General features: G+C 51.5%; 5 protein-coding genes across 5 annotated transcripts; 1 reads left to right on the top strand and 4 right to left on the bottom strand.

Moving 5' to 3' along the window:
- Positions 1–730: 730 nt before the first annotated feature.
- On the bottom strand, positions 731–2,643 carry HMPREF1120_05887 (sorting nexin-41; the record flags this gene model as incomplete). The annotated part of the gene is made up of 4 exons (XM_009160077.1): positions 731–826; positions 877–2,070; positions 2,136–2,402; positions 2,452–2,643. The coding sequence occupies 4 exons, from the start codon at positions 2,641–2,643 to the stop codon at positions 731–733; spliced, it is 1,749 nt and encodes a 582-aa protein (XP_009158325.1).
- Positions 2,644–3,582: 939 nt separating this feature from the next.
- On the bottom strand, positions 3,583–4,245 carry HMPREF1120_05886 (uncharacterized protein; the record flags this gene model as incomplete). The annotated part of the gene is made up of 1 exon (XM_009160076.1): positions 3,583–4,245. One exon carries the CDS (start codon positions 4,243–4,245, stop codon positions 3,583–3,585), a length of 663 nt encoding a protein of 220 aa, XP_009158324.1.
- Positions 4,246–5,067: 822 nt separating this feature from the next.
- Positions 5,068–9,925, bottom strand: HMPREF1120_05885 (phosphatidylinositol glycan, class A; the record flags this gene model as incomplete). Its single annotated transcript, XM_009160075.1, has 4 exons — positions 5,068–7,476; positions 7,527–7,731; positions 7,780–8,866; positions 8,935–9,925. The coding sequence occupies 4 exons, from the start codon at positions 9,923–9,925 to the stop codon at positions 5,068–5,070; spliced, it is 4,692 nt and encodes a 1,563-aa protein (XP_009158323.1).
- Positions 9,926–10,177: 252 nt separating this feature from the next.
- HMPREF1120_05884 (uncharacterized protein) lies at positions 10,178–12,131 on the top strand. Its single transcript, XM_009160074.1, has 2 exons — positions 10,178–11,024; positions 11,077–12,131. Exons 1-2 carry the CDS (start codon positions 10,380–10,382, stop codon positions 11,137–11,139), a joined length of 708 nt encoding a protein of 235 aa, XP_009158322.1. The 5' UTR covers positions 10,178–10,379; the 3' UTR covers positions 11,140–12,131.
- Positions 11,766–12,696, bottom strand: HMPREF1120_05883 (uncharacterized protein; the record flags this gene model as incomplete). Its single annotated transcript, XM_009160073.1, has 2 exons — positions 11,766–12,534; positions 12,587–12,696. 2 exons carry the CDS (start codon positions 12,694–12,696, stop codon positions 11,766–11,768), a joined length of 879 nt encoding a protein of 292 aa, XP_009158321.1.
- Between the last annotated feature and the right edge of the window lie 226 nt (positions 12,697–12,922).

Genomic DNA, 12,922 nt, shown 5'->3' with positions numbered 1-12,922 from the left:
AGTCTGTTCAACAGCCCACCCCCAAGTGAAGTGCAGTCCAGTGAAAGTCCAAAGAAGGCGCAGGAGAATCGATTCACTAAACTTGAACAGTCTCAAGGGATGCCACGCTGGAGGTCGAGCAGAAATAAAATATCCTCAGCCTCGCTTTATGCTGCGGTCCCCGGCCGTTTGCTTGACTGTCAGCGCCGTGGTTTAGCTTTTTTTTGGTAATGTGATTTGGTGGCTCCTGGATGTCAGATCGCTGGATTCACACAACGGAAACGGAGTTTAGTTCTCTGGCTGTCATTCAGCTCAAATACTGTATGTGTTGTAGGTACTGTAGGTAGAAAACCCTGAACACACCAAACTTCAACTGCGTCACTGGTTTCTCTGGCGGTCCATGTCCGCAGAACCACCCCAAGGCACCACTTCCTGCGGCGTCGACTCGCCTGCAAGGTATGCATATGTACTGGATACGATCTTCAATCCGGTCGAATTTGTTTGCAAGGCCAGCGCTACACATCGGCAGTAGGTTTCATCTTCAGGGCTATAAGCTACTTTCATTCATTATTGCTGTTGTTCGGCTAATAGGGCGTGGGCTGTATCATCTATGGACTGCGAGAACAAGGCTGGCCAGCATCCCAAAAGTCAGCCTCCGCCTCAGCTTCCGGATGTCCGCAAGACTGCAGCAATACTACTGTAATTCTACCAGTAGCAACGCCCTCATCACCCGGCAAGACACCTTTGCAGACTACCGCGCAACAATCTTGTCCACTTCATCCCTCGCCTCCGACCAAGTCTCCAAGTTCTTGCGTGCCCATTCGATATGGCATCTCGCATAGGCAATCTGGCCAATGTTAGCATTCAAGTCCTTTTCCCGTTCCGAAGGGGACATACCATATATCTCTGAAGGTCATCTTCTTTTTCTTTTTGAAACCGCTTCAGATCTCGTAGGACGCCTTGCGTCGCGTCTTTGACGTCCTTCTCCGACACTTCGAGGGCCTGCTCCAGCTGCGTCAAGCTCTCCCTGGTCTTTCCGATCTGATCACGCCGCGTCCTTTCTGGATCGACGTCAACGAATCCATTGACGGCGTGCCTGAAACTGCCGAATATTTTGTTTGCCACGAAATTGCCACTAGGAGATTTCTTGTGCGAAATTGGCGAAGCTGGGCCAGCCTGTTGATTCGGTTGCCCCTGTGCCGCCGACGGAGGCGACGAAGGAGTCTCTCCGTGTGTCGGTGGAAAGTCAGAATCAACGGATTCAGTCTCATCATGTCCCTCCCTCCCCGCCCCTCCCTGCCTTTCTGGTACACTCCGAGCCGAAGCATTGGAAGCCGATCGACGCGGAGGACTTGGAAGCGCTGTGCTTCCCGATAAATATGCATCAATTCGTTTTGCTTCGGCTTCACTACGCTCCAGACTTTCCAAAAGATTGCGCTTCTTCTCCAGGTCATCCCTTGTCATGTCCTGCTGCACTCGCTTGAGCACTCTGTATCGCAGAACATTTCGAACAACCCCGGCGAATTGTGCACTTTCCCGCATAGGCTCGGCAAAGTTGGCCCCTAGACTCAAGGCTAGTTCCTCTGTCGAAATGTATGTGCTGTCAACAGCCTGTCCTATCCTCTCAATGGCAGCGGCGACCGTTGGCGACTGTTCGGACAGGGAGAACCCATTATACCGAGCACCTAACTCTGCGAGGTCCGCAGAAAGCTTGGTCAAATGTTCAAGTGTGCGACGATTAACTTTCTCGATACTTCCTTGTAGCAACAGTTCCAGCTCTCGCGTTGAAGCCTCAAAATTGATAAAGTAGGGGTCCAGGTCCGTCTCACTCAGCTTGTCGGTAGCGATGGGAAAGCGGCCAAATATTTGCGGGCCAGGAGTGGTATGAGATGCAGCCGAGGGATAGGTCTGGTCGGGCGGAGATATCGGAGTGCCACTGCTGGAGGTCGGCCCAGTGGACTTCAGCTTAGCGGAGGAAGAGGGTACCGGCAGCCAGTTGTGAGCGGGAGTGGGATTGGCCGGGTTCAGAGGAGGTGCTTTCAGGTTGTTTTTCGGTATCGAAGAGATGGGGTGAGCGTGTAAGACTTCGTTCTGTAGGCCGTCAGCTTTCAAAAGATCCCATCGAATACCTCCGCCTGGGACGGCCGTATGCATACCCAACTGGAGTTAGGATCCAAGAACCTCCACCAGACTCCATCCTCGACGACTTCTTTCATTCTTCGGCAGCGGTTCAAGAACACTCCTAGCATGCGTTTCCGCAGGTCAATGATGCTAACGTCTTCCTTGGCCTTGGTAGGTTTCGCGGCATAGTCGGCCATGGTATGCTTCTCCGGTATGGGCGGGATGACTAGCGTCGGGTGGAGGTTGACGAGGGCGGCTCGAAGGGAGCTGAATTCAGAGTACCGTCTGGCAACCTCGATATCCTGGTTGAAGTAAGTAGCAAGCCACATAGCTGGGTCATGTGTGGCCTACACCAGTCCGGATCTTGTACACAATATACCCGCCATCCGAGCTTTTGCCTGCGTCTGTTATAACGATCTCCAGATCGGGATTCTCATATAGGATCTGCTGCACCCGACTATCGTAGCCACCCCTCGGAGGCGTAGGCACCGGTTGCGGGTTGGAGTCTCGGCGGTTATAGTCGTCGTCTTCATCGTCGCTCATGTTGTCGGGGCGCGATAGGAACTGCGGCGGCTGGTCGGGCGAAGAGGGCGAGGAACGGGGAGGTGAGGAATCATTTGAGTCTAAATCCCCGTGTTAGTAATCGCACACACAAGCACTGGAGTCAATTCCATACAGGAAGCACTTAGAGCTGGATTCGTCGGTCCCGCGGAGTGCTCCTGGTTGTCGAACGACCCGTACGGGTTGTTATCCTCGTCGTCCTGCCACATCTCAACATGCGGCTTCGTCGCCCGTTTCGGATGTCAGGGATTTTAAACGGATGCGTCAAACTTGAGAGAAGGACAGTATCAAGACTGCGCAGCCGCAATCCTTGGGCTGATCGGGGCAGTACAGTTACAGTATATCAGGGTGTTGGTGGGAGTGATGCGGGTGGTAGAAGGCACTCCTCCAATGGCTTCAACCTGCCGCGGCGACCATCTCACGTCATTGGTCACTCCAGCAAGGTGCGCTCAGACCGCCCCTTAGTAAACGTCCTGCGATGGATTCTACAACATCGCACAGCCTCGACCTGCTTGCTATCGCTAATACCAGTTGCCTACTGCTGGTGCTGTTCTGCTTATTACGCATCATATACGTGTTTCAATGGGGCGTACATGGAAATTCGCCTTGAGGCCTTGAGGTTCTATGCGTCAACTCCCGCACTCTAGCAAGTTGGAGTTCGCCCGCATTGTTCGTATGTAACCAGCCATTCCAGCCCTCAAGCACATCAGCCCTTGCTTCAGTGACTATTTTTGTACAATTGAAACGGAAGGCGTGGTTGAAATCAGATGCAGTCCAAGTTCCAGTGGCTTGTCCCAGTCTGTTGGAAAGGATGCACTGCTTGTTTCGTGTCATCCAGTCTTCTTGTTCCTCCCAACCCAAGCTCCATGACTTTCACTGGCGAATGCTTTTATTCCGCCGGCCTCTTAGTCCTGCTCCGTATTATCCATAACCATAAGCCGCCCGACCGTGTGGATGGGGATGGTTTAAAGGTAAGACCGGTCCATTGACGAAGGTCGGCTGGCCTGGATGAGGAGGACGCGCAACGTGTGCTGCAGTTGACCACGGCCAACCATGGACAACCCATATCTTTCGTCTCTTGCAGCACCAGAAGATGAGAGACAAGGGCAGCAGGCCTGCCAAAACCGAACCCACGATCAATCCGACCTTTGCACCCGTGGACCAGCCATCCCATCCACCATGATGCTGCTGCTGCGGTTCCACCACATAAATCAGAGGGGTCGGAGGTTCAGAAGACGTGGTGGCAGGGCCCGTGGCGACTGGGAGCGAGATGACCCAGGTGGAATACAGGCTGCCATGGTCATTCTGCAGGTACACATCAATCTCAGTGATTGTAACGGATGATGTCTCTGTTGTGGTGGCTATGATGGGAGTGGGAGTGTATTTCGTGGTAGGAGCGGCGGGCGGCGCAGGCGGCGAGGGTGAGGGCGAGGAGATGGTGACTGTTTGGCCATGTGTGGCTGTCAAGGTGGTGTAGAAGTGAGATGTTATCGTTGTTGTTACGTCCGTGACGATTGTGGTGTCTGCTGGGACCACGGTAGTGGCTGTGTCTGTGACCGTCTGTGTCTGGGTGACTAGCGACATATTGATTGCTGCCAGTGGTGTTCAACGTTTTGGTAGGCAGTGAAGGAGTTAGTGAGAGAGGGAGAGGGAAGGACATTCGAAATAGAAAGGGGAGACAAAGCATCAGATCGTTGGTGGGAATGGTTTGGCTGCACTGCAGTCAAGGCTTACAAAAAGTGAGTAAAGTGCAGTGTGAACTTCAGGTCACGGCATCTTCAGTAGCCCTTTGACTCTAACAACTCGGAATACACAACAGTAGCTAGTTCTCACAGCACAACATGATGTGATCGACATGAGCTGCATGCCCTCCCTCTGCAGGCTCTTGGATGTGATGTGCTTCTCGAGGACTGCAGACTAGCAAGATTTTGCAGTTTGTCCTTCACGCTGCAGCAGCTCCATTTGCTGGCGGGTTTTCAGCAGCAGCAGCTGCAGGTGCTTCTCCCTCCTCCATTCTCTCCATATCTCTCTGAATCAAGGGGACCCAGATCCTCCAGGATATCCACATGCAGACCGGTATGATGACGAAGAAGCAGACCAAAATCACTAGGCCAGCCTTCATTTTGCTAGTTTGTAGCTGGGATTCGGATTGCGTATGAGGCTGATGCCAGGGTCAGCCTGAGATAGGGCTCGCTCTGGGTCACTGACCTATATTGTTTTGCTTCAAATGGACTGTTCGATAGAGTGGTTGGAGGCTCGGCCACAATGGACTAGGCTGGATGCTGACAATGGCAGTATCGTCAATGTTGTGGGATGGTAGTATGCGTTGTTGGCAAAGTGTCCGTGTTTGTTGTTGTTTGGGACAACAGTTGATTCCTTTTTCCGCTTTCACAGCATTTCACTTTATCACGGTTGCTCGGCGAGCGCGACATTAACGGCATCCAGGAGAACCTCATTAGCTTGCGCATTCACAAGGTCTGCCCGTAATTGTTGTAGCAATTCCCGTACAGCCGTAAACCTGGGCTTAGTCTCATCTTCGGCAAGGAGAATTCGTGCGATGCAGACCACTTTCAGAAATACCACAAGTATTTCATGATCATATGTTGCTCCCAAGGGATTGAACAAGGCGGAGAATTTCTCAACCTCTTCAACGCTTTGCTGGTAACCAGTTGAAGCTGGTATCCTGGAACGCTGCTCCGTCTGGAGTAGATGTAAGAGCTGGTTTAGGCCATCCGTTGTCCAACCAACGGCCAAGTCGATTTGTTCAGCATTCAGGAATCGCAGATGATTGTTGTGCAGTATTTTGGACCAGACCTCGATTTCGCGGAGGTCGTCAATGTAGAGGTTTTGTCTTTCCTCGGCGAATAAATCCCCCTTTGCTTTGATGATGGCTTTGAGGTTCAAGGCAACCGAAGTGTGAAACGGCATACCAGTCGAGTTGATGCTGTATGAGCTGTCACCCTCCTGTCCGACCTTCATTAACTTCAAGAGAGCAGATCTGCCTAGCTCCTTCGTCTCCAAGTACCGCTCGCTGACTTCTCTCAGCAGCAATTCCCTTGCAGCAAGGGCGCAGAATCCCAGTTCTCCGGTGGTCCGTACCCGATGGAGTTCCAATTTTCGTGTAGCTTCAACAGCCTCAAAGCGTACCTCCTCATCGTCGTCATTTAACAGGTCGTACAAGATGAGGAGCAACCGCAAACCAATACCGTGTGGCATTCCAGATACATCAGCGCATCCAGTGAACCCACTGAATGACGACACCGCTCTCGCTGCGCTTAGCCTTGTGGGAAAGTCCAAATAATCAGCTGCAGCGAACTCCACGCGAAGCAGCCACTGTTCGGTCCGTGATGAAACACTTTCAACATCTTGATGACTTGACAACAGTCCACCCAATAGAAATGCCTCCAGCTCCATTGCTACGTTTCCAAGTTCGCGGGTAGATGACAGCTCTCCGAGACCAATTGTCCCATCAATGTGTTGGAGGACAGTGGTTGGTATGTCAGTCAAATGTCCAAAGCTGTGGGCCAGGCATGAGAATGCTTGTTGGAGAACATGTTCTTGACTGGAAATTCTTTTATAACCGCGGTGTATCAGATCGACCAGGGAAAGAACCATAGAAATTGGTGGCTTCAAGCAATGCTTCTCCTGAAGGACGTTCAGTGCGTAATGCAAAGCATCAGGAGCAGCAATCAATTCGGTCATGACTGCAGACCCTAGCTCACTTGAAATTGAAGGCGTGGTGTCGCGAAGTAAGTGCAGGTACGTTTTGTACAGCAGAATCCGGCGCTGAAGGAATGGCCAATGAATTGAGCTGCACTCTGCCATAGACTGGAAGATTTCAGGTGAAGGCGCTTTCTCGAGACTCTCGGCCGCCCAGTTCTTGTCTAGAATGTGCGCAGCAGCTGCATTCAGTAGGTCAAGATATGCAGACCGGACATAAGGCGAGCGGCCAGACAATCCCTTGACCAATTCGCCCGAGCAAAATATTTCAAGGACCGATCTGAACTCAACTTCGCTGATTGTCCCCATAGCCATTGTCAGTATGTATCGGCAACAAAGGAGCACGCCGTGTGCTTCATTTTCATGCTTGATCGAAATAATGTCCTGAAAGAGATTTTGTATCGCAATGGGCGGTGGTAGACCGGACAGGCGAGTGGCAAGCAAGAATGCTGCATGGTCTCTCACGGCCCAGGTAGAGTGAGCCAGCTCTCGGAGAATAGCCCTGTTTGTGTCCTCAATGTTAACCTCCTCGGCATGCAGATGGCCAAGTAGGTCGAGGGCTGCAAAGACATGTTCGGTAGCAGTATCTTGACCGTGAAGAGGCTCATTGGTAGCCTCTTTTGCTGACTCTAGCAGGCTTACTGCGATTACCGAGGGACTCTGGACAAGGGATCTGTCTTGGCTGGACATTCTAGAAAGAGATGACTCGACTGTATTTGTCGAATCCAGACGGTTGATGGATGCTCTTAGCAGCATCAAACCACAGTTTCGGATGGCCCATATTCCGGAAGACAGACAATTGGCAGCCAATTGCAGTATCCTGCCAAGATATTGAACAACCACAGCTGAGAAGCGGGAGCTTGTCATTATCTCCTTGAGGCAGTTGAGCGCATGCACCTGTGGCAGCTTCATACTACCCGCATAACTGGACGGTTTATCATGAATCGGCCTTTGAGCAATCTCCATGAGATCGGTGACTGTGGTAGAGAAGAACTTGCGCTCCGTAGGGCTCAGCAATGCCAGTATCATGGCAGGTAGACCGGCTGATCGACGGGTAAGACGATCTGACTGCTCTTCAATTTGTTGTAGTGCAACCTATCCAAGTGAGCAACCATTCAAACAAGTGTCGAGGGATCTGCGCTTACTATTTTCCATGCTTCTATCAATGATCGTGTGTCAACATCTGGACATGCCCAAACCCTTTCGCAGCATATACTGAAGGTTTGAGCCACGGTGGAGAACGCTCCGCGATGCCGTAAAGAAATCAACTGATCCATACAAAGATCACCGAGCATCGAGAAGAGGGACATTCTGGGCTGTCCGGCCAAGATCAAGGATTGGACCACAAGACTGGTTTAGTCAGTGAAGAACGACCAAGCTTGACGGAAGAGGGGTTACCTGGACTCCCGGAGTGCTCGCCAGGAGTAAGCGAGAAGATCTTTGGGCCCTCCATCGGTGTCTTCATCCTCTAATTCTGATGAAGTCTCTGGAGAGTCAACACATAGTTGAGACCTCACGTGATCCCAGATACTGGCACAAATACGGTATATCCGAAGGACGTCTGCATCCGGCAGTGCACTGTCTCTGGCTTTCAAATCCCGCAGTCGATAATGTATGGCCAGCATATATGCGTGAATGGGGTGTTTCGAGCCCGGCTTGAAGTCTTTAGTTTCTGCTATAAGTCTTTCCAACATCGATAGAGGTACGCTCAAGCATGTATCAGCGGTTGCACCCTCTTCATCACAAGCTGCGACATTGAAGCAGCGAGTGGATCCTGATAGAGCCAAGAGCCGCCCCATGCCATCTGCATGATCCGCTCTGACAGTTTTAGCTGCCATAAGTCCGAGTCTGGAGAGAAACTCGGCATTGAGAATGTCATCAACCAGATTTGGATTGTTCGTAGACAGGAACTGGAGTAGACGTGACGCGGTATTGCGCACATCATCGAATGCATCGATCGCAAGACAGCATAAAGAGCTGATCAGCTCCCTGTCGTCTTTAAGAATGTCAGGAATAATCGATGTCTCGGATAAGTATCGCAGAGAATGCAAGCTCAGGCTGTGGCGGGAGTAGGGCACACCGGTTTGCAGCTCAGTCTTCAGGAATCTGTAGAAACGACGATGGAAGGACTTGTATTGTGCTTCTGTCGTTGCAGCTGCTTCAACCTTGGTCTGTGAGCCATTTGCTTTACGGAGAGCTGAGAAACTGAGCTGGATTCGCCGTAGTAGCCGTCGAGTTATACTCAGGATTTCGCCCCTTTCGTGGGCATCAGCATCATCGTGGAGGTATTTGATGCTGGACAGAATGCACTCCAAAGCTCCCTCAGAGACGACAGTATTCCCTGGAGGGGATGAGGTCAGAAGATTGTAGGCGAGAATTCGAATTTCTGCGCTGGAGGTGATCATGGCATGCCTGAAAGCACTGTAATCGTCGCCATCACCAACGGACTGAGTACATTCCGAAGGGGCGAAGGCACGGAACACGCCTAGCATCTCTGTATCCAACGTATTAGTTGGGATTGTCCATTGCAGGCTATCGGGATGCTGCTCGTACCTTTCTCCGACAGAATGTTCTGAACACGTCCCACCTTCAGAGCAGCAAGAAATACCGCCATCCTTGCCTCTGATCCGAGAGACGACTTAGTATATGATTCGATAAAGCTCATGAGTTTTTGTTTCGTATTGAATATGGCGGGCAAGACATTCTCTGCAAAGTCACCTAGTGCTGCATGATTGCTGTCAAGATATACTTCTACAACCCTCTGAGCAAGACTTTGTAAAGTCGATCTTTGACCATCATGCGACTCGCTGCTGCATAGCGCAGAGCATAATTTAATAGCTGAATTCCTCGTATCGAGCTCAGTCATGGCAAAGATCAAGGCTAGGAAAAGATCAGTGAAACCACCCCCATTGAGAAGGAGCACGTGTTCTGGTGAAATGGTATATCTTGCCAGACGCCTCATCCATGCCGAATGGTGCGACTCTGTACATTTCGCGACAATTGGTTCCAGATGGATGAGAATTGGCGTTTTTCGCACGAGGCATACCAACATAAGGCAAGCTTTCTTGAGGTCAGACCGAGGAGACGCAAGAATGATCCATCTTACCAATGGAAAAGCTGCTTTGACCATCATTCTTGCTACAGTCTCTGCTTCGAATGCATCAAGCAAGCCACATAAACCCTCCAAGAGTTGGAAGGCCGGTTTTGTTTTCCCATCATCGAAAGCTTTGTGGCAACATTGAAGAGCGTCGAACCACGTTTCTTCAGAAAGGACGAATTGTCGGATCTCAGGAACGGGGCTCAAGGCTGCTGCATTCAAGTACACGCAAAGAGCATTGCAGACAGCGGTGATATGATTGTGGACCACTTCAGGACTGGTCGCAGTGAGGACGAGCTTACGCCAGAGCGCAAACAGCTGGGGTGGATCTGATGTTCTATCACCATTGCGGAAGAATTTCTGAAGAGGTCCTTTGCCCAGATCTGACAGAATTGAAACTGGAAGAGGGACATCAGACGCGAGAGCTTCGTCTATTGATATCGCCATGGCTCCTTCAGAATTTCGCTGACTGCCTCGAAGGCCGAATTTTCAGGCGGAGAGTGTCAAATATAGGCCATTCTGGCTGCGTCGACCGCTCTACGGCAGCATAACACCCAGAATTAACAGGATTCCTTGTTGCCGGGCGCGCCGAGAGGAGGAATGAGGCGTCTGGCAGTAGTTGTATGTATACGTGTATCTTTTTGTCCTATATCAAAAAAATGTTGTCGGCGAGGAACAATATGGCGCGCAATTCCCGATCGGGTTAAGCTCCGGACCCCGGCCCGTTCACGAATCGTGGGATTTCGCATCCAGTTCCAGTTCCGCCTTCGAACATTTTCTTCGAGAACTTGAACCAACCAACTCTTGTCACCCTCGTCGCCCTTCAGCGCCATCCATCCGCCAACACGACCGGGCACGATCTTGTTTTTCCTTATATCGTATTTGCGTAAAGTTTTTCAAGATGTCGGTCTGGGACGCCTTCACCGGCCGGAAATCGTCCAAACAGAATGCGGAAGCCCAACAAGCAGAGCCTGCGCCTGCCAGTGGAGGCTTTGCGCAAGCATCCTTGGATCCTCACGCCCCGACAGATGTATCATCCTTCCTCGGTAGCGCCTCCCTTCCAGATGCCTCGAAACTCCATCCTCTCGCCGGCCTGAATCAACAGACTCTTGACTATTTGACGTTAGACGAGTCGCAACTATCGGAGCTTCCAGGCTCGAGGTCAATATTACCTTCGCGCGGTTGGTCAGACGACTTATGTTACGGCACTGGAGTCGTCTATCTCACAGCTTTGACGACCGGTGGATTATGGGGTCTGATAGAAGGCCTGAATCGAACACCTGCATCCGCGCCCCCCAAGCTGCGGTTGAACAGCGTGTTGAACAGCATCACAAGAAGAGGGCCTTTCCTCGGCAATTCGGCCGGCGTGGTTGCAATGATGTACAACGGAATCAACTCGACCATCGGGTACTACAGAGGGAAGCATGATGCTGCAAACAGCATCCTCGCTGGCACGCTGAGCGGCATGATCTTCAAGTGCACGAGAGGGCTGAAACCAATGGCCATCTCTGGTGCCATTGTTGGTTCGATTGCAGGAGCCTGGGCGGTAAGTCGATTCCAGACTACATAAGGACAATCTTGGCTAATGCATACTGCAGCTGACTCGCAAAATTCTGTTCGAGCCTCCTGAGGAGCAGACTTCTTCTGCCGCCAGCCTTTAATTGAACACGTGAATCAGCAGAGCATGCGGCTAAAGATCGATGAGATTAGCGGCGGGTGATCTGTTTACATCCTCTGTATAAAACTGCGACTTCTTTCGTGTATTTTCCTTGGGGACACGAAAGACGACCATTCGACCCTTTGATGTGTCTAATAAATGATCCTCACTCTGGATGCGGGCGAGCATAGCGGGCTTGGCTTGGGAACAAGCACATGGCGTTCAGGAATGGAGGCTGTATGATAGAGCTTTCGACGACTCAGATCAGGACTCTGTGGCATGGAATGCTTGCGACCCCTCGAGGAAAGAGGAAGGCCAGGCGGGCGGGTTCGACGGCATTCGTCAGGCAGTGACAGAAGTTCAGGCGTGTCTGGTTCCTTCCCGAGAAGTTATATCACACCTTCAAGTTGTTTTCGCGCATTTCAAGTTGGCGATACAGCAGTTGATTAAAAGGCAGGTGGTGCCAAACTGGGATTCTTCTTCTATCAAACTGTGTTGAGTCTTTTCCCTTCCGCGACATCCTTCTTCGAATTCCCACTGCGTGCTCCGATTCTTCTTGCGCCTTTTTGATCTTGACAAAGAAACAAAAGTTTTCTCAGTCGTACCACAGATCCACCGAACAGTTTCTCGCTAAAGCATAGTCCTTCGCCAGGCCTTTGCAGCAAGAGCTTCAATAAGTTTAATATCCACAACTCCTTTGGTTGACTCATCCTCAATGGCTTCCACCACAGCGTCTGCAACCAGGTCTGCTTTCAAGGGCTTTTCCACCGCCGCGCCAAAAATGGAGGTCAAACTGCCTCCAAGCATGCTGTTGACTGTGCTCCCGACCATGCCAGAAGCGGCGATCGGCAGAGTAAACTTTCGGCTACTATCATATAAAAACCCCGGGCGGAAGAAGATATTTCTCAGCTTGTCCATCTTGCTCGCAATTATGTTCTCTGCCTCTCGCTTTGTCGTGATGTATCGGCTGGGGAGGATCGGTGCTCCAGCGGCCGCTGAGATGTAAACATAGGTATCTGCGCCCGCTCTTTCAGCCTCCTGCGCAAGAGCAATAGCGGAGTCTCTGTTCATAAGCTCGTATGTGACCTGACCGTCCTTCTCTCCCTTCCCCAACTCTGCACCGGGCGGACGGTCCATTGGATTCTTGGAGCTACCGGCTTTTGTCGAACTGAATGCCCTCGACAACGCTGACAGTGGGTTCTCTTTACCAGACACGACGCCTTTGTAGTCCGCTTCTAACAATATCCCCATGGTATGAACGACCGCATTGGCATCTTTAAGATGTGAAGTATAAGTGGCCGGCTTTAGGATATCGCCTTTGGCCCAGGTAACAGATATCGACCAAGGAGGGGGAGCAGGGTCCGAACTGACGGAGGGCCACCTAGGTTCTCCGGAGCGACTATAGCTGGTGATTAGCCTTGCCCAGCGCCGAGACTCAATGGTTGAAATACCTGATAGAGGTCACATCCCAGCCTCGAGCAACGGCGGACTTGCAGATGCGCGACCCTAGGAACCCATTTCCTCCAGCGACAACAATCTTCTTGCGAGCCGCTTGGGCCATCTGCAGTGGTGCAGTACGTGGAATGGCCTGCGCTAGCTCCTTCGAAGGCTTCGAGAGTGATTCTCACTTTCCAATAGCATGGTGGAGTGATAGTACAGGTACCCGTAGTACTACTAGCCGGCGACATTTTTGGGACTGCCATGTTAACGTCATGGAGTCGCTGTCCTCAAGAGGAAAGTGCGGCGAGGCTGCCTATTCCGCGCTGGCATTCTGCGACACCGACAAC

The sequence above is a fragment of the Exophiala dermatitidis genome (assembly GCF_000230625.1).
Source record: "Exophiala dermatitidis NIH/UT8656 unplaced genomic scaffold supercont1.5, whole genome shotgun sequence".
In the NCBI taxonomy this organism is placed as follows: Eukaryota; Fungi; Ascomycota; class Eurotiomycetes; order Chaetothyriales; family Herpotrichiellaceae; genus Exophiala; species Exophiala dermatitidis.
Note: the sequence above shows the minus strand (reverse complement) of the source record. Positions and strands in the feature narration are given on the sequence as shown.

Bases quoted from the DNA above. Each gene is read 5' to 3' on its own strand.
- HMPREF1120_05884 (XM_009160074.1), top strand. From the start codon at position 10,380: ATGTCGGTCTGGGACGCCTTCACCGGCCGGAAATCGTCCAAACAGAAT. The intron at 11,025-11,076 runs GTAAGTCGATTC...TGCATACTGCAG, and splicing joins CGATTGCAGGAGCCTGGGCG to CTGACTCGCAAAATTCTGTT.